The 18016-nt window shown below is 42.7% G+C and overlaps 3 protein-coding genes across 3 annotated transcripts; all 3 read left to right on the top strand.

Annotated features, from left to right (window-relative positions):
* mturn (maturin, neural progenitor differentiation regulator homolog (Xenopus)) lies at positions 1-4962 on the top strand. Its single transcript, XM_030347230.1, has 3 exons — positions 1-504; positions 1793-1915; positions 3258-4962. The coding sequence occupies exons 1-3, from the start codon at positions 334-336 to the stop codon at positions 3363-3365; spliced, it is 402 nt and encodes a 133-aa protein (XP_030203090.1). The 5' UTR covers positions 1-333; the 3' UTR covers positions 3366-4962.
* Positions 4963-5106: 144 nt separating this feature from the next.
* Positions 5107-11541, top strand: LOC115535767 (E3 ubiquitin-protein ligase znrf2). Its single transcript, XM_030347229.1, has 4 exons — positions 5107-5865; positions 7100-7195; positions 10348-10453; positions 10624-11541. The coding sequence occupies exons 1-4, from the start codon at positions 5532-5534 to the stop codon at positions 10679-10681; spliced, it is 594 nt and encodes a 197-aa protein (XP_030203089.1). The 5' UTR covers positions 5107-5531; the 3' UTR covers positions 10682-11541.
* A 1006-nt stretch (positions 11542-12547) lies between these two features.
* Positions 12548-14612, top strand: txnl4a (thioredoxin-like 4A). Its single transcript, XM_030347842.1, has 4 exons — positions 12548-12693; positions 12914-13092; positions 13471-13574; positions 14212-14612. The coding sequence occupies exons 2-4, from the start codon at positions 12940-12942 to the stop codon at positions 14381-14383; spliced, it is 429 nt and encodes a 142-aa protein (XP_030203702.1). The 5' UTR covers positions 12548-12693; positions 12914-12939; the 3' UTR covers positions 14384-14612.
* Positions 14613-18016: the final 3404 nt, after the last annotated feature.

Here is an 18016-nt window from a genome sequence, read left to right as displayed (position 1 = left end):
GAGCGGACGTGAACGTTCCCGGCCGCGTGCTTCTGTGCGACCGAACGGCTGAGCTCATCACGGACACAAACCGGATCGGGGGTTTGACAACGGGGGTTTGATCAAAACTGATAACCCGGTAGGTTATTAGCGATGCGCAAATAGTCCATCTGCATGCCTTTTTTTTTTTTTTTTTACACCGTGCAGGCGATGCTGTAGCTAATGCGGTAGGAGGAGGAGGAGGCACTGTCAACGGTTGTTTGTAAAGGCTTGAGCATCACCGAGAGGGCAGCGGGAGATAACACCGGAGACGCGGACCCCACAGCACGGCAGCGCGAGGCTAAACGGAGGAGGATGGAGTTTAAGCAGTTGGTGGAGGCGGCGGAGAAATGGTGCTCGAGTAACCCTTTCGACCTCATCTTCGCGGAGGAGGACGACGAAAGGCGGTTGGACTTTTACGCAGAGCCGGGGATCTCCTTCTACGTGCTCTGCCCCGATAATTTGACTGGTGGCACCGACAATTTCGTAAGTGTCATGCAGGGCCTATGCGTATGGGGATGTGCATGCGCGTGTGTGGGTTTGTGTGTGTCCGTGTGTGTGGCCGTGTGTGCACGCGCATGTTGGCGGGCTTGGGGGGAGCGTCCCGGGTTCCAGCTGGGAATGGTGCCGCACGAGGGTGCGTCAGTGTGCGCTTGGCAGGAGGGGAGGTGATGTCATCGCAGTGTGGAGCGCCCTCTTATACTTCCTGAAAACATCTCCTTATATCAACAGCAGTAGCCTGCTTGGTGGTTGCAGCCTCCAGCCACAGGCCTCGTGTTATTATACCAACCCCGATATGCCGGAGCTGTCATCATTCCGACCCCCTCTTTATACCACGACCTGGAGGATGATGCCAAACCTCACCTGTATTGAGACTCTCTCTCCCTCTCTCCCTCTCCCTCCCTCCCTCCCTCTCTCTCTCTCTCTCTCTCTCCCTCTCTCCCTCTCTCTCTCTCTCTCTCTCTCTCTCTCTCTCTCTCTCTCTCTCTCTCTCTCTCTCTCTCTCTCTCTCTCTCTCTCGCACAGACACACTCGCACACCCTTTCAACCGTTGAGGTCCCCCAGGGACAGAGACTCTGGTTCCGCAGGAGTCAGAAGATGCACTAACCTATGATCGATCAATACTGAAATCATCCCTCTCTCTCCCACCACTCTCCCTCCACTCTCTCTCCACCCTATCTCTCCACCTGTCTTTCTGTTTGTATCTCTCTCTTCAACTGTCTCTCAGATAGACCCACACACCCGCATGAACACGCTCATGCACACGCACACACAATCAAAACCCAAACTGTTTCTTGCGTAATATAGTCTGACCAATGTCTGTTTGATGAGTTCATAATGCTACCGGTCTATTTATATTTCTGAAGAGTCAGAGGGCAATGGCATGCTTGCCTTTCTTTATCACAAAACAACCACAATATAATTGCATGTGTCACACCTCTTTGTCTACACAAACCTGGCCTGACGCCTATTGCTGAAAAACTAGCCCTACCTCTCTCTCTGCACTACTGCCTATGCATGTGCTTTCTTCCTTCACTTTTAATAATATATGGATTACAATACAGTAGGTTGTCAGAATCCCTTACACGCAGTTATAAAAAGGTTGCAGGTTATTCTATATTGATTGTTTGTGTGTGTGTGTGTGTGTGTGTGTGTGTGTGTGTGTGTGTGTGTGTGTGTGTGTGTGTGTGTGTGTGTGTGTGTGTGTGTGTGTGTGTGTGTGTGTGTGTGTGTGTGTGTGTGTGTGTGTGTGTGTGTGTGTGTGTGTGTGAAGCATGTATGGAGTGAGAGTGAGGACTGCCTTCCCTTCCTCCAGTTGGCCCAGGACTATATCTCCTCCTGTGGGAAGAAAACACTGCTGGAAGTTCTGGAAAAGGTCTTCACTTCCTTCAGACCCGTAAGCGTACACTGACAGGACCTGTCGACACTTTATATAATGTCCTGTACTGTTATAATGTAATACTGTGCCAACACTGCCCCCTTGTGGTTTGAAAGTAGTACCCTCCATCTTGAAAGCAGGGTAAAAAATCCAGTGTAATCGTTATTTTAATTACAAGACATTAACAGTGCTGAAGCAATGTTTCGGTGGACTGCCATTAAGAAAAATAAAAAATAACACTTCTGTAAACTGACCCTGTGGTTAGCGCCACCCATTGGTTCTATCTAGTGTCATCTCATTGGCTGCCATTATAACAACAAGACACTGTGTCCTTACACATTTTGTGTTGTGACAATAAGTGTAACAATAAGTGTATGCAATACATATTTTTGCTGTCTGTATTCACTTTAATTCAAAGTAATACAAAAATACACTGACGGTCACCATTCCACCTTCAAAAAGTGGACAGTAGTTGAGTTACATCATAGTTTTTCCTTCATTTTAAAAGGTATGACAGACAATCTGTGCAATATGCAAACACATATATCCCTTGTGGAGTGTGGCATAAGCAGAGATCTGCAGTAGGATTTGATGACTAAAAAAGGTGCGTGGGGGTAATAATTCGAGGACACACATTCACATCCAGGCCTCGCCCTCAAATCCCCTCCGTATGTGGTTACCAACCACTCTATGTGGCCAATGTTGCCAATGTTCACACCTAGGTTATTCTAGGTTATGAACAAACCACCCAACAATGTGAAATGGCAGATCTATTGTACCTTACATTTCGAAGTAAAACAAGTTGTTGAAGTTAGGGAAGGCAATATGGAGAAACCAGGGTTAAGGTACATTCAAATATATATTAGAAATGATTAGGTAACACTTGACAACAAAGGTACAGTAATTAACCAATGCTTAACATTAGTTAATGCTAATAACAATGTTATTAACTCTATTAATTAACCCTATTTAAGAATGTAAGCGTGGCATGAAAACCATAAGTAAACCTAACACCATTCGTAAATTGTTACTATACCATTACTATACTATTAATGAACTTTGAAAATATCAATTAATGCGTGTTACCCAGTTAACATATGTTATTATTCTACCCTTATTGTTAAGTATTAGAAATAATTATTAGTTGCATTAGATAATTGAATATGTGAATGATAGGCACACTTAAATCAGCTAATCAAGGTAAAGTTTTGATCAAATATCTCATCCTGAATGTCGATCTTTATGCTGTTATGCTGTTATGCTGTGGTGCCAACTTCAGCTCACACTCTCTTTTTCTCACATTAACCATCCAACTTGCATCCAAGATAGTCCTAATCATGTTATTTCCTGTGCTCCTTAGCTGTTGGGGCTCCCAGACATAGACGACGACAGTTTTGAGCATTACCACGCAGATGTGGAAGGGGAACCAGGGGCCGACCACCAGCAGATGGGAGTGAGCCAGCAGTGACGGCCCCACGAAGGGAGCATGCAGATGGGCTGTCACCTCGGAGATAGCCCGGGACAACCCCTCTGACACGCTGGCCCCTTACACTTATCAAGTAGTTTCAAAACATTTTTTGCTGAACACAGGCAAAGAAAAACAACTGACAGACAGACGCACACATAAACAGATACACACACAGACAACACACACACACACACACACACACACACACACACACACACACACACACACACACACACACACACACACACACACACACACACACACACACACACACACACACACACACACGTATAATGAAACCCAAACCCAAATAAAAAGCTCACATATGCAGATGATCCACTATTTCCCTGAATGTCTCAGTGGTTTTTGCTTCCAAATACAGTGCTCTGTTTGCACACACACTAACCCCCCACACATGCCCACACACAAAAACACACAAACAAAAACACGCCCACACATGTCCACACACACACACACACACACAGACACACACTGGCAAGCACACACACACAGACACACTTTCCTGTCCACTACCAGGCTGCCTGGGTAGATGTCACGAACCATGCAGATCAGCTCTAATCATTCACCATCTGGTTAGCTCAAACTATACCGATACCCCACAGCCCTGGGTGGGCTGGTATGCAGAAAAACTGTCCAAATAGTGGGACGTTAATCATGTTTGCTGTGGCTTTGGTTTGAATGTACCTTCTTTTTTTGTTTGTTTGCTTATTTATTTAGCTTTTAGAGAAACATTAAAAGCTAACAGATGAACTTAGTTGAAAATGGTGGGCCGTTGCATGTATGTTAGTTGTTTTTTTAAGGAGCCAGGAGGAGAGGGGAGAGCAGCAGAACAGGAGTGTGGTGACGATCCCGTGTCACAAAAGGGAGCTGCAGAAGAAAACAAAGGAACAATCAAGGGTTCAGGGTTTTGTTTCTTAGCTAGTAGAGACGACACCCCGAGGGTCGTGACCGTTTCCTGTTTGTTTGCTGATACCATAAATGTACATTATTATATTTGAAATTATCACGTTATTATTATTATTATTACTATTGGTTCAGTTACACAGCAATCAAGGTTATGTAGGGTCTATAGTATACAACACATTCCTATCTCATCTACTATAAACAACTATACAGCATCTCAGCAGGACGGTGACACCGCTTCTTCAGTAAAAGCACATTTTCACCACTGCCCAGAACGCACGGTGGACGGCCGGAGGGGATCCATGGAGCGGCTCACACTCCCCCTTCCCCGTCTCTCTCCCGCTCATTAATGCGGAGGTTCTCTCGATAGCTTTACAAGTCCCTACGTGCATATCCTGACCTAGGTAACATCATTGCAAGACGCAACTATTTCGTTTTCAAGTGAAGTCAAAACTTTTTATTTTATTTTGATATAATATTATTGAGGTTTGCGTGTGTCGCAACCAATGCACAGCTTCCAGTCCTTATAAGCCCCCGATCCTGAAATGTTCCAAAGGCTTTTCATCAGCCTTTTAACTTAACTTTCCCCCTGGTGTTATGTTTGCCCTCCAAATGTGGTGTTATGTTTGTTATGCAACGTCAAACGATTATCCAATAAACTTTGTGACGAGAACTTGAGTGTTTCTGTCATGTTACAGGCCACAACTACTAGGTTGAGCATCTCTGTTCATATTGCAAAACGGTACGTGATCTATTGAGATGTTTGGAGGCAGAGGGAACAGGCTCCATGTGACGTCACGTCGCCACCTGACGCACCCTCTCGAGGGGAGGGCGATCCCTGCTTTGCTTTTCTTTCCAAGCAACCGAACTACAAAAACAATTCCGAACTAGACGGCCGTTAAGTCATTTGCGATCTTTCCTTTGAATCCCTTTGAAGATGGTGAACATATTCCACCGTAGGCGTCGTTCTTGCGTCTTTATTCGCCGATTGTAGAGGACGACCCGGTCAAAAAACTACTGTTTTGGATGATCTCTGCTCAACGAGTACGCACTTTGCGCATATAGCGCACGCCATGCAACTTTAAGTGGTCTGAGCGAGCATGGAGCCAACTGTTGCTTATTCTTCATCGCTGATTTTGATGCGAACTCTTCTGGACGAACTGTAACAATGTCTTGTAGATAAAAAAAACTAAGACAAACCAAACCCTGTACATTTTTAGAACTTGGGCTACTTCATACACCATGGGTGCCAAACAGAGCAATCCTGTATTTGATGGAAGAACCAGGGCATATTCAAGTTCGGACCTGCCATCTGGTAATCCGAACGCCAGCGAGGGAATCGCAGGATTTCGATACACGAACGGCCCCGACGGGCCCAGGATTCGGTACACTGTTGATGGTGGAAGTGGTGGTTCGAGTGGTGTTGGACTAGATATACCGGGCAATGGCAGGTCGGGATCACACGCACTCAATCAAAGCCTCGACGGCACGGAAGGCGAGAGCGACCTGCCCGCTGGGGGGCATCGGCTGCTCATAGGGTCCCTGCCGGCTCACCTGTCTCCTCGCATGCTAGGAGGTAAGATAGAGAAAATATAACCCTACGTCAACATTGAATGATAAAATATTCTCATTTACAATTGCAATTCCACATGTTGCACAGCAACATATCAACGATCGTGAGGGGGACATATTGTAGCCTATTAATAACCAACATGTTAGGCCTACATTGTTTTTTTTTCCCCCTCTTTTTAAACAAAGAATCCCTTTCTTTCCATCTCGTGTCTCTGAAAGGTGTCATGTTTATAAGCGTTGCCGAGAAGGAGTACAAAATAACGATGTAGGTCAACAGATAAGAGCTTCCTTCTCGTCGTTGCACGTCTGACGCCATGCCTCAAAACACAGAGTAACTGCCTTCCGTCTGAGCCAGCAGCAAAAAACCCAACTTCCCCAATCCCCGACTGCACGTTGCTCAATAGTTGAGGCACAAGCTGTTTCTCAACCCAAAAACACAGAAACAAAAAAACCCACACACAAACAGAAGAGGAGGTGACGCTGTTGCAAAAAGCGAGGGGGCACATGACCTGACACCATATGCCCCAGTTATTCAACGCATTAGTCGATAAGTCGACTGAAATATGAATGCGAAGCTAGATTTGTTCTAACATGCATGTGGTTGGCAGGTCCTAGTCATAATATATGCTTCGGTACAAAAACAAAACCACATGTTTTTTATTATCGTGAGCTCTCGTAAACTGCATGTTACCTCGTTCCCTCTGTAGTTTATAGCAGAATTGCTATTTGTATAAATTATTATAGATGCAGCTTTCCAGACCAGGAAGTCTTATGATCGTACATTTATGACCTCATTGCTGGTAAACAATTGTCTGTTATGCTCTTGTAAATTATTGCAGAGGGTGTGTGTGTGTGTGTGTGTGTGTGTGTGTGTGTGTGTGTGTGTGTGTGTGTGTGTGTGTGTGTGTGTGTGTGTGTGTGTGTGTGTGTGTGTGTGTGTGTGTGTGTGTGAGAGAGAAAATAGGGACACAGCCGACAGTGTCACATTACATATAACATGGTTTATCTCAACTGCGACTTGGCTGGTCATGTCCTAATAATCTTTTCTCAGATGACACACACACACACACACACACACACACACACACACACACACACACACACACACACACACACACACACACACACACACACACACACACACACACACACACACACACAGCTGGGTCACAGGGTCTGGCTGAAGAGAGAGCACTTCATATCTATTTGTCCTGTTTGTCCATTTATCTTGCCCCCAGGCTTCCACTGTCCCGTGTGCTCCAAGTATGTGGCGTCTGAGGAGATGGAGAAACACCTGCTCAGCTGTTTCAGCAAAACCCGCCTGGCCTACAACAGTAAGCAAAATACAGGGAATAGTCAACTACCAGCTTGATACAGACGGTCCTATTTAGTGGTTTTTGAAGTAGTGGAAACCAAAAATGGAGGCCAGCCATGCAAACACTACTGTCCTCTTACTGACCCCAGTCTACATGGGTAGACTGGGCCGTAGGGCTGAACGATTTCAGGAAAAGATCGAATTACGATTTTTCTGGCAGATATTGCGATTTCGATTTTCTTCACGATTTTCTTCAAATCAAGCTTCAGTGCAATATTCACAATGTACAGTAATATTTACAAACATGACATCATACCATTAAAACATTACGTGCCATTACTCTAATATAAGAATGAAACTAAAGTTAAGAATTTATTTTAAATGTATTTATTAAGAAACATGCATGTAAACTAAAGTCTTTGACCAACTGCAGTTGTTACAAATGAACTAAAAGAGCCATCTTTGACTGTCTTAACTTAGAAAAGTACTACTACTTTTTAGTTGTTTTTTTAAGACAGTCAAAGATGGCTCTTTTAGTTAATTCGTGCATTAGAGTATAACAACAAAGGGAGAGACATCGGAGAACCCAACGCAGTCTATTCATAATATTGTAATGACCACGGAAGAGGCAGTGAATGAAGTATTGAATAGACAGAGATTTATTAGATAGGCCTACCTAATAAACCGTTGGAACACACAAGACCGGAAACATAGCAACGCCGGTAAACAAACCCAGAGAAGCCCAATCCCTATTAGAGCTCCCCGCGCTACGGCCATCCGGAGGCGCACAGAGCTTTTGGCCGTGATATTATACATACAAATATTATATTACATACTATTATATTATATATAGAGCTCCGGGAGTCGCAAACGGCAACATTCACTTTCTCCTCCATGCTGCAGTTCACCCCGGACTGAACTGCAAACTCTGACCCATGCGTACGCATGGTTTGGAGGAAAAGGAGAATTGGCGACACAGATGGTGTGGTGGTGAACTGAAGTCAGACAGAAGAATTGTAGAGTGAGAAGAACGATTATGTTTTATCATCGCCCTTCATAAATTTAATTTCAACCCATATCATGCGTTAAATCTATGTAATCAGAATAATTTAAGTCAACTGTGTTATTTCTCATTTATAACTCCAGAAACATCTCCTTAGAATAGAAATAAATAAAAAAGCTCTATATTTAATCCCGTCACCCCATACTGTCCACTGACGGTGCGACTGCATGATATAAGCATCTGTCCAACATGTGTCAATAACATAATATTTTTATGTGACACTGTAAACACATAATCAAATGTCAATAAAATCCCAAGTGTGGAAAACCAAGCCACACTCCTCATCACAATCGTTGTCCGTTACTCTGGATGCTTTTCATGACAAATCAGGCATTAAAAAGGGTTTATGTTCAAGAACATTTTACGTGGGTGATTACAAACTGATTATCCAAGGTGTTTCCGGTCAGTCTTATTACCGTAACCCTATAAATACAGAGTTGAGCACCGTGGTACTGCTGTACCATATGGCACTTCTGGCGGACCATGCAAATGGCAGGATTCGGAGGGAGAGGTTCTTTAGGGACCATAACGATTTATTGGTAGGCTACATTAAAATATGTACCTTTATGTCAGACCACTTCTTTTTTAATTCTGGGACTGTGCGCTCCGTGCTACTGACAGAGTTCACTGCTGCAGCAACATGTTGCCACTCACTCTGCTTTTTGTTGTTGGCGATCCCAATCCCGTGACCGCCGAACAAAACTACTTTTCGGGCCTCCATCTCACCCACCCCAAGTGTCTCCACTTGAAATTCCGTGAAATTTCGCTTTTTTGCTTTTCTCAGTCCTTCTGCCATTGTTTCCGACAAGACATAATACTTGCATCTGAGTCTGTTTTATATGCAGATCGCATTCATGAGGTCATTTGCATTGACCATTTATGGTTAAAAAGGGGCGTGTACAGGGCGGAACGTGATGAAAAAGCGTGGCAAGCCACTTAGCAAAAATGTGCGTTTGACAACAACGCACAGGCCGCACTAACACTGAACTTTGATGTCAAGTAGGGGGCCGCAAAATATCATCCCATGGGCCTCAATTGACCCGGGCCGCGAGTTTGAGACCCCTGGTCTATATTGTTGCCTGTTTGTGAGATGAAGGCCTGTGAACTCAACAACCTGTAACAACACAATACATCATTGAACAAATGTTCTATGTATTGTAAATTGCATTGTGTTTTTACAGGTTGTCTTGGTACCTGAACGTGTGTTGCCCTTTAAAGAAGAATATGGGCTAAACCACTTTCAGGCCGGTACAGAACGTCTGATACGATAAACAATACATTCCAATATGTTTTAGTATTGTTTCTATTATTATTTTATTTTTTATTATTAATTGGTTACACACGTTTTGTCAGGGTTTCCGCAATCCCCTCCAGGTCCGCTGTTTTCCTGCGTTACCCAGAACACCCCAGAACCCAGGGGTACTTGAGAACCCCTGGGTTGTTGTGATATGTGCATTACATTGTTATCTGATACTTATGGGGGATGCTACAACGTGTTGAGGAGACACTGTATTTAATAACATCATATATGTGGGACATATACGTGTCCCACATACATCATGTTGTAAAGACCTGCACAGTACATGCACACAAATAAAGCAACAAAAAATGACTGTTTGTTTCTGGGTCTCTGGTTCTCCTTAGCAAGACAAAGGAGAACGGAATAGTTTTTTCTGCTCTTAAATATGACCCTGCTGTGGCTCTACAAGCTATTGTGCTTTGTGAGTTTGTCTAGTGTATATATCCTTAAACTGCCAAAGGTCTATGTGTCTTTTGTAATTATCGTATCCTGACCTTGACTTTCTGGTTTGTTTTTCTTGCTTCTCCTTTTTCTTCAGTGCGTCTCTTTTGCAAGGCATCACATGACTGAAGTAGGCTATTTGTTGTCCTTTATATGATGCCTTGTCTTCTTTTGTGAATGTAGAATACTGGTGTCCCTATATAAATATATGATATCCCTTTTGAGGTCAGGTTCAAACATATATATGGATGCTTTTTGATGCCTAGCTCAAAGATGTGCTAAGCATGCTTAGCACTAAAATTGCAACGTCTCAGTTCACCAAACCCAGCTTTAACGTCAATTATTTTGTATCTGTTGTGTTCCTCAGAGGACATTCTGTCCAAGGACTCGGGGGAATGTACCATTTGTTTAGAGGAACTGGATCAGGGGGACACTATTGCAAGGCTGCCTTGTCTCTGCATCTACCACAAAGGGTAACGCATGCACACACACACACACACACACACACACACACACACACACACACACACACACACACACACACACACACACACACACACACACACACACACACACACACACGACCGCTATGACATCAGAGCCAGATATGCTAACGCTACGCTCTATTTTCTCATCCTGTCAGTTGTATAGATGAATGGTTCGAGGTGAACCGCTCGTGTCCAGAGCACCCGTTTGAATAGCGGCCGCCGCAGTTTGGAGGCCGCTTGCGTGTCTCCTGGAAACCCCTATCGTCACCTTTTACCTTGGTTTCCATGCCAACCCAATGCTGAACACCCTTCAGGGACAGAGCCATAAGGAGCCTACAAGATCTTTCATGAACAAGCACCTCACGGGACAGCAATGGACCGGGCAGTGATGGTGCCGGTTGATCGATCGGAGGACCCCCATTTTGATTTGATTCTAGTGATAGAGACTATGTGGTCCACACTACCGATTCTTTTGGTTGGATCCGTTGGCCTGTGAAGATAATCATTCATGTTCTCAGTGTCCTCTCTGCCTACTCCCTAATGACCTCAAACAACCTGTAATCCAATTGGATTCGCTGGTGGGACGTCCGACTGGAGGTTGAAATGCACAACTGAATGTTAGTTTCTAATGTAACTGAAATGTTTCTGCCCGTATCTTGATTATTTTGTTGTTTTTTTCAGAATACTTGATGAAAAGATTGATGGTGGGAAAGAGATTTAGCTTTAAGGGAACAATTTCTGAGTTTTTCAAGTCTCCCTCTTCGTAAAGCCAAAATAATACCAGGGTTGTAGTCCCAAGTATTCAGAATTGGGACAAGAAAAGCTTTGACTTATAAGAACCACAGTAATATGAATCGAAGCTCAGTAGTGAGATTGCCTTTAAGCCTGTGAGCTATAACTGATGATTGCTGATTCATGCTAAGGAGTGCCGTAAAATGCTGCTATGTCATCGGTAGGCCGATCTACCGGAAACCTTTTACCTGAGGCCTATGTCTAGTTCATTGTAGCCTATGTTTATATTTTATTAATTTGCACAAAAAAAATTAAACATTACAAGTCTCTGTGTGAAAGTGTGCTGACTACGTCTGATCTTCTCTTATCAGTTAATGTTAGTACACTAAAAGGCCTCTATATGGGATTTGATAAATATAGAGGAAAGAAATACCTTCATTATTTCACAACTTTATTACCATGTTTTAATGGCCTCATGATTTCTTGTCAATGTATAGTGTTATTTTAATGATAGTCTGCTCTTGTTTGAAGTTGAGACATATTTAAGGTGGGGTTTAGGCTTACTTGGAGTCACCATATAGATCAAACCAAAGATATATGTAAGAAAGTAAAAACAATGCTTATCAGGGTGAGAATGGGTAGCGAGAAGAGCATCTCTGCCAAATACATATTGGGACCTTGGTACAGCAGCATTGGATTATGGTTATATTAGCGTAGCCTACATGTGAGCAGCAGAAACTAACATTAGCTAACAGCTAACAAGCAAAGGCATTAAGAATATCTAGGTTCATTTAAGTCATTACCAGTAGGCACCAGGCAATGCAAGTTGAGATGGTATTTATGCCTTTAACAATAAGAATAAATACATTATGCCTGTGTGGGATCATGTGCAGGGACCTTACAGTTTTATTTTCACAAAGGGTTATCTTATAGAAGATTGGGAGCATAATGAATGCTTTTTGAAGAGAATTTGAGTGTGTGTATATATATATATATATATATATATATATATATATATATATATATATATATATATGTGTGTGTAAACGTCTCTCTCTCTCTCTCTCCCTCTATATATTTATATATTATTATTATTTGTTTGTTTGACAGGGACAGTGCATATTAATAAACATTTCTGTATACGCCAGATTTAGCCAGAAGGCTAGTTTTAATCTGCAGCCCTTTGCCAGATGTAACAATAGGCTCCCTTTATACTAACTCTTTTTAATCTCTTCTTAAGATATTCGATAGATCTTAAGATATATCTATATATAATACAATTATTATATTTTTTGAGTTGGGCGTGAACAACCAATAAAAATAAAAGAAGAGGAAGACGTCGTGACGCAAGGCAACGTGTCTAACCTACGTATTACGTATACAAAAGGCTAGCTTCCCAATTGAAGCTAACCCTAGTTACTGGCTAGTCTACGATTTGCAATTTACTGTATACAAGTCTCTTTTTACTGGGATATTCGTGCATTTTTTTTGTGGTATGTATTTAAGTATATATACATTTACCCGATTACCATAAACGTAGATTAGTTTGATCAATATAGTCTCCAATAATGAAATGGGCCGCATAACTTAGCCGACTAGCACGTACCTACTAGCAATTCAGCTAATGGATAGGATAGTCATTTCACGTTGGCCTATAGTTAGTCAATGAAATCCTGATATTGTTTGGCTTGATGCATGTTATGTTTCCTTTAGAGGCTCGTCGACACTGAAAACGCATCATGTCGTACATGCTCCCGCATCTCCACAATGGCTGGCAGGTCGACCAGGCGATCCTCTCTGAAGAGGACCGGGTGTTGGTGATCCGTTTTGGTCACGATTGGGATCCCACATGCATGAAAATGGACGAAGTTCTGTACAGCATTGCCGAGAAGGTTTGTTGATCCCAACTCTCGTTACATGAGATACAATTCACTTTTGAGGTTAGGTCAACACTATTTATGTAAACGACCCCTCTTCAGTTCTGCTCAAACTGCAGCGGACTCTTGCTTTTGCGTTGAAGTTAGTTTACAATTTCCATTGCAAAAGCGATTATTCATAATTTTCTGATAATTTATTCGATTAAACGTTGTATATAAACGACAAGGCGAATGGTAAGGAGTTTGGGACATAAAAGTACTTTATTTTTATTTACCTATAGTGTGAAAATTACTACATTTACAACCGTTTCACCATTTAGAAAATTATAATATTAAATAATCTGATCAGTCTAGAAAGTAATCCTAATGCATTTTATGACCAATTCATCCCAGGTTAAGAACTTTGCAGTGATTTACTTGGTGGACATCACAGAGGTGCCCGACTTCAACAAGATGTACGAGTTGTACGACCCGTGCACGGTCATGTTCTTCTTCAGGTAAGGCTATAAAGCGTCCCAATGAGGGTCAGATGAAGTTGCAAAGTGTTGACTCAGCTGAAGCGTAAAGAGTGCAATATCAGCCGAAAGTTAATGGGATCGATCTCTAATGCCCACAGCCTACCTGTAGGTATCCTTGAGCATGACGCTAACCCCTACCTGCTACTTAATTATGTTTCGGAATTCACTGCTATTAAACTGAATGCTACTACCGGACATAAAGGCAGAGCAATTTGTTAATTGACATTTGACTGACCAATCGAAGCATATGAAGGTATTGTAAATTAGGTGCACATAATATAGGTATAATCACAGCGCTTTGTTTATATCCCCTGGTCTTGCAACATGGCTTGTAAGTCCGAAAGCATCATGGGATGTTTTTTTGGTGGTACGCCTTAATCAATGTTAATATCCAGTAACCTAGGTTAATAACAAAGATTTTCTTTTGCTATGTCTCGCATGAGAAAGGCAGTGGCAGTTCCAAACACATCAATATCTCCCAATAATGACAAATCATCTCACAATTAATAACAAACGATTGCTATCCTACCAAATTGAGTCATTGTGATGTGTCGTCGCACTGTTTTTTGTGAAATTACCTCATACGGATCTTAAAGTTTATGTTTGTTATGTGTAGGAACAAGCACATCATGATTGATTTGGGCACGGGCAACAACAACAAGATCAACTGGACCATGGAGGACAAGCAGGAGATGATAGACATTGTCGAGACCGTGTACAGGGGAGCGAGAAAAGGAAGAGGTCTTGTAGTTTCACCAAAGGACTACTCTACAAAATACAGATATTGATTGTTTTGTTTTGGATTTTTATCATGGACTTTATTTGTGTTTCCTTGTTGAATTTTTTGGGACAAAAGACTACATGTAAGAATTTGTTTTGCATCTATGCAGTTTGTCAGTTACACCAACACCTCCATCGCAACAAATTAAAGCAGGCCAATATTCTTATTCTGTGAATAAACATTCGGCATGTGATGTTGGTTTTGGAACATAATAAATGCTGTTTCTTTGTACATTGCAGTATGCAAATTCATTTGAGTTTACAAATAAACAGGTTGATCTTTTTAAAATGACTTCGCATAAAAAGTCATTAGGGGGGACGGGGAAGAAATTACTTTCTAGATGCATACGGCAAATATGTTCTTACTCCTCACATCTCAGACTAAACTCAATTGTGTTTGATTAGAATAATCTCACTTTAATGAAAATACATTTATTTTTTACTTGAAGGATAACTCAATGCGAGTGTTCAACGAGTACATGACACTCTAGGCCTTTCAAGATGCACATCGTCCCATCTGAAAGTATACTTCTAAACAGGGATAACTTGTGTACATTAGAACGTTTAACTAATAATATTATTGTGATAATCCTAACGCTCTATTCTATACCATGCCAATGAGGCCCTTGAAGATCTCAATAGTATTTTACTCATCCTTCTTGAGCCTCAATACGGGCCCTCTGCGTTTTTATTTGTATAAAGGGCTTAACAGGCCAAATATTTATGACAACTCCCTGACCCAATCCCTCACAAGAGCAAGAAAAAAAAAGGAAGAAAGTATTGGGATTGACTTCATGTCTGTAAAACTGCCTAATGCTGCCAAGAGTTGGATAGTGTATTTGCACCAAGATACCTCTAGATGGAGCTAGTGTTTCATACATTTTGACAATATACCTCTATCTGACCATAAATATTCAGGCAAAGTATCTGTTCTCAACTTCTCCTTATAGTAGTAAAGTTTATAGTAACTTATAGTATTTGTTATAATACTAGATTAACTTGTAAAAGACGTCCCCTTGTCTTTTAGATTTGTGGCCATATAAAAGATGGCCAGCATTTACTTTTTAAATGCTGAGATAGGAAATAATCTCATCGTAAAATATAGTACTTTATCACTATCGAACATCTAATTGGACAGAATTAGTTAAATTGAATGAATGCTTCACCATGTTACCATTTGGCCATGCATCATATCTAATATGGGTCCCCTATTCTTTCACTTATGTTAACAGAAAATGTCAGCTTTTACATTTTTCTAAATAACTACTATTGATAACTAATTCATAGCTGACAATTTATTTAGATGAAATCGCAAAAAAGGCAATTCCCTAATAATGTGAAACTGTATAATTTAAGTTTAAAATGCAGACGTGCACGTGCCCTGTGTCAGCCGATGAGTAGGGTCGTAAACTCACATCCCATGTCTCAAGCACTCTGAGCGTATAGGCTCGCGCTGTTGCCTGGCAGACGGTGGCTTTCTGTTTCCTCCCGGTGCTCCAGTTTCCTCCCCATGTCAAACGTCACGTATGCTATTCGTGCTCGTGCCCAGGGCCCCCCGCTGTGCTGTGGCTGTTCACTGTATCGATAAAAGGAGGAACCATTTGGCTCTGACACTTTATGTAGACTGACATCACAACCTCTATCAATAGCTTTCAATGAGAAGAACAACAGCTCTAATCTAAAAATCAATCAAGAGAGAGAGTGTGTAAAGTTTAGATTCAGGAGCATCTTCACACTAATTATTACTGATTTAAATTTCCCCTGTCAACACCGCCTCCTACAGCCTTTTTCTATAACCGGACTGCATCATGGGACGCAGAGTGAGTGCCATTCTGTAAGTGATGTATGGGGGCGAGGTGACACAATTGAAAGCCCTAGCTGTCTATTTCTTGCTATTTCTGTGTGTGAGGGAATGAGAGAGAGAGAGAAAGAGAGAGAGAGAGAGAGAGCGAGAGAGAGAGAGAGAGAGAGAGAGAGAGAGAGAGAGAGAGAGAGAGAGAGAGAGAGAGAGAGAGAGAGAGAGAGAGACGGATGACAGAGAGCAAAAAAAGTTTGGCATTCCTGTGTGAATGTGACTCCCAAATCCCCACAGAGTCACTTTTAGGAAGATACCTAGGCTGTCCATTCTCCTCCCCTCCTACGCCCTGTGTGCTTGTTAATGGCCGGCTAGTATTTTAAGTACGTTTCTGCTGCTTAGTGTTTGTTGGATGGGTACAAGAACAGCTGTTCAAAGAAAGAGCGTGATACAGTGGCAGAAGGTATACGTAGAAGGAGGGAGAGAGAGAGAGAGAGAGAGAGAGAGAGAGAGAGAGAGAGAGAGAGAGAGAGAGAGAGAGAGAGAGAGAGAGAGAGAGAGAGCGGAAGGACAAAATTGAAAGAGGAAATCAAACTAGAGCAGACTCTCTGTCTATGCCAGCCAAGTCCAGAGGGTGTGCGCGTATGTGTGTGTGGCTACGCCCGTGTGTGTGTGTGTTTGTATTTTGTCATTTGTCTACCATCTATATCTACGTGTCCATGTTTGTGTCTCCCCTCCCCCCTCCTGGAGGCATGTCATATCCCTTCCACTTACATTAACTCAACCCACAGTCTGACATGTCTTCCCCCCCACACCCCGCAAACCCTCTCCCATTGGCCCTCTTGGAGCCAATCGGAGGCCAAAGGCCGCTACCCCATTGGTCCGATGTAATGCATGTTATCATGCACTGTTGTCCCCTGTTACTGTTAATCAGCTCAGCCTGAAGGGCCATGGATGACACAAGGCCTTAGAAGACTAAGGGAGAAGGGGGATTGGTACAACTGCCTAGTCTAGACAACTGGGTCCCATATGAACAGACCATGATAAGATGAGTATTCTGTATGCATGCGTGCATGCATGAATGCATGCATGCATGTGTTTGCCAGAGGGTCAGGGCTTCATGGTGCCCGGACGGGGGTAGACGAGCTCCGCTTTAAACATAGATAGGACATGTAGGGTGATGACGCACACATAGACACACACACACACACACACACACACACACACACACACACACACACACACACACACACACACACACACACACACACACACACACACACACACACACACACACACAAACACACACACAGACATATACGCACTCTGCACAGCAACAATGCTGGTAATCCAGCATCTGTTTTGTGCTGATAGACTTTAAATGGACCACTAGGGAGAGGGATACAAAGCACACGGTCAGGATCATCTGGGAGCCACAGGGGGAGACACACTGCCCCCCCCCCCCCACACACACTCCTTAAATCCCTCAGTTTTTTATATCTTTACATCCCTCTTTCTTTCTCTCTCTCTCTCTCTCTCTCTCTCTCTCTCTCTCTCTCTCTCTCTCTCTCTCTCTCTCTCTCTCTCGCTCTCTTTATTTCTCCATGAGTCCCGGGCGTCCTCTGCCTCCCACACGTTTTGTATGCCATATGCACTATTTCTGATTTTTAATTGGCTGAAATTGGTGCCAAGCGACTATCAACCACATAGATACAAGTAGTTCTTCTAACCGTTGGTTTTGTGGTTCAACCACAGTGTTTGGTAGGGGCTAGGGTTAACCCTACCAAACACGTGTGTCACGATGTCTTTCACTCGCCAAAGCGTTGGTGTCGTTGAACCCCTAAGT

The sequence above is a fragment of the Gadus morhua genome, chromosome 22, assembly GCF_902167405.1.
Source record: "Gadus morhua chromosome 22, gadMor3.0, whole genome shotgun sequence".
In the NCBI taxonomy this organism is placed as follows: Eukaryota; Metazoa; Chordata; class Actinopteri; order Gadiformes; family Gadidae; genus Gadus; species Gadus morhua.
This window is presented reverse-complemented; position numbering and strand designations above follow the sequence as displayed.

What these genes read in the sequence shown, in the direction of transcription:
- mturn (XM_030347230.1), top strand. Translation starts at nt 334, where the DNA reads ATGGAGTTTAAGCAGTTGGTGGAGGCGGCGGAGAAATGGTGCTCGAGT. An exon ending in CTGGTGGCACCGACAATTTC is followed by an intron (nt 505 to 1,792) that starts GTAAGTGTCATG and finishes GTGTGTGTGAAG; the next exon opens with CATGTATGGAGTGAGAGTGA. An exon ending in TCTTCACTTCCTTCAGACCC is followed by an intron (nt 1,916 to 3,257) that starts GTAAGCGTACAC and finishes TGTGCTCCTTAG; the next exon opens with CTGTTGGGGCTCCCAGACAT.
- LOC115535767 (XM_030347229.1), top strand. Translation starts at nt 5,532, where the DNA reads ATGGGTGCCAAACAGAGCAATCCTGTATTTGATGGAAGAACCAGGGCA. An exon ending in GTCTCCTCGCATGCTAGGAG is followed by an intron (nt 5,866 to 7,099) that starts GTAAGATAGAGA and finishes TCTTGCCCCCAG; the next exon opens with GCTTCCACTGTCCCGTGTGC. An exon ending in AACCCGCCTGGCCTACAACA is followed by an intron (nt 7,196 to 10,347) that starts GTAAGCAAAATA and finishes TGTGTTCCTCAG; the next exon opens with AGGACATTCTGTCCAAGGAC.
- txnl4a (XM_030347842.1), top strand. Translation starts at nt 12,940, where the DNA reads ATGTCGTACATGCTCCCGCATCTCCACAATGGCTGGCAGGTCGACCAG. An exon ending in TGTACAGCATTGCCGAGAAG is followed by an intron (nt 13,093 to 13,470) that starts GTTTGTTGATCC and finishes AATTCATCCCAG; the next exon opens with GTTAAGAACTTTGCAGTGAT. An exon ending in ACGGTCATGTTCTTCTTCAG is followed by an intron (nt 13,575 to 14,211) that starts GTAAGGCTATAA and finishes TGTTATGTGTAG; the next exon opens with GAACAAGCACATCATGATTG.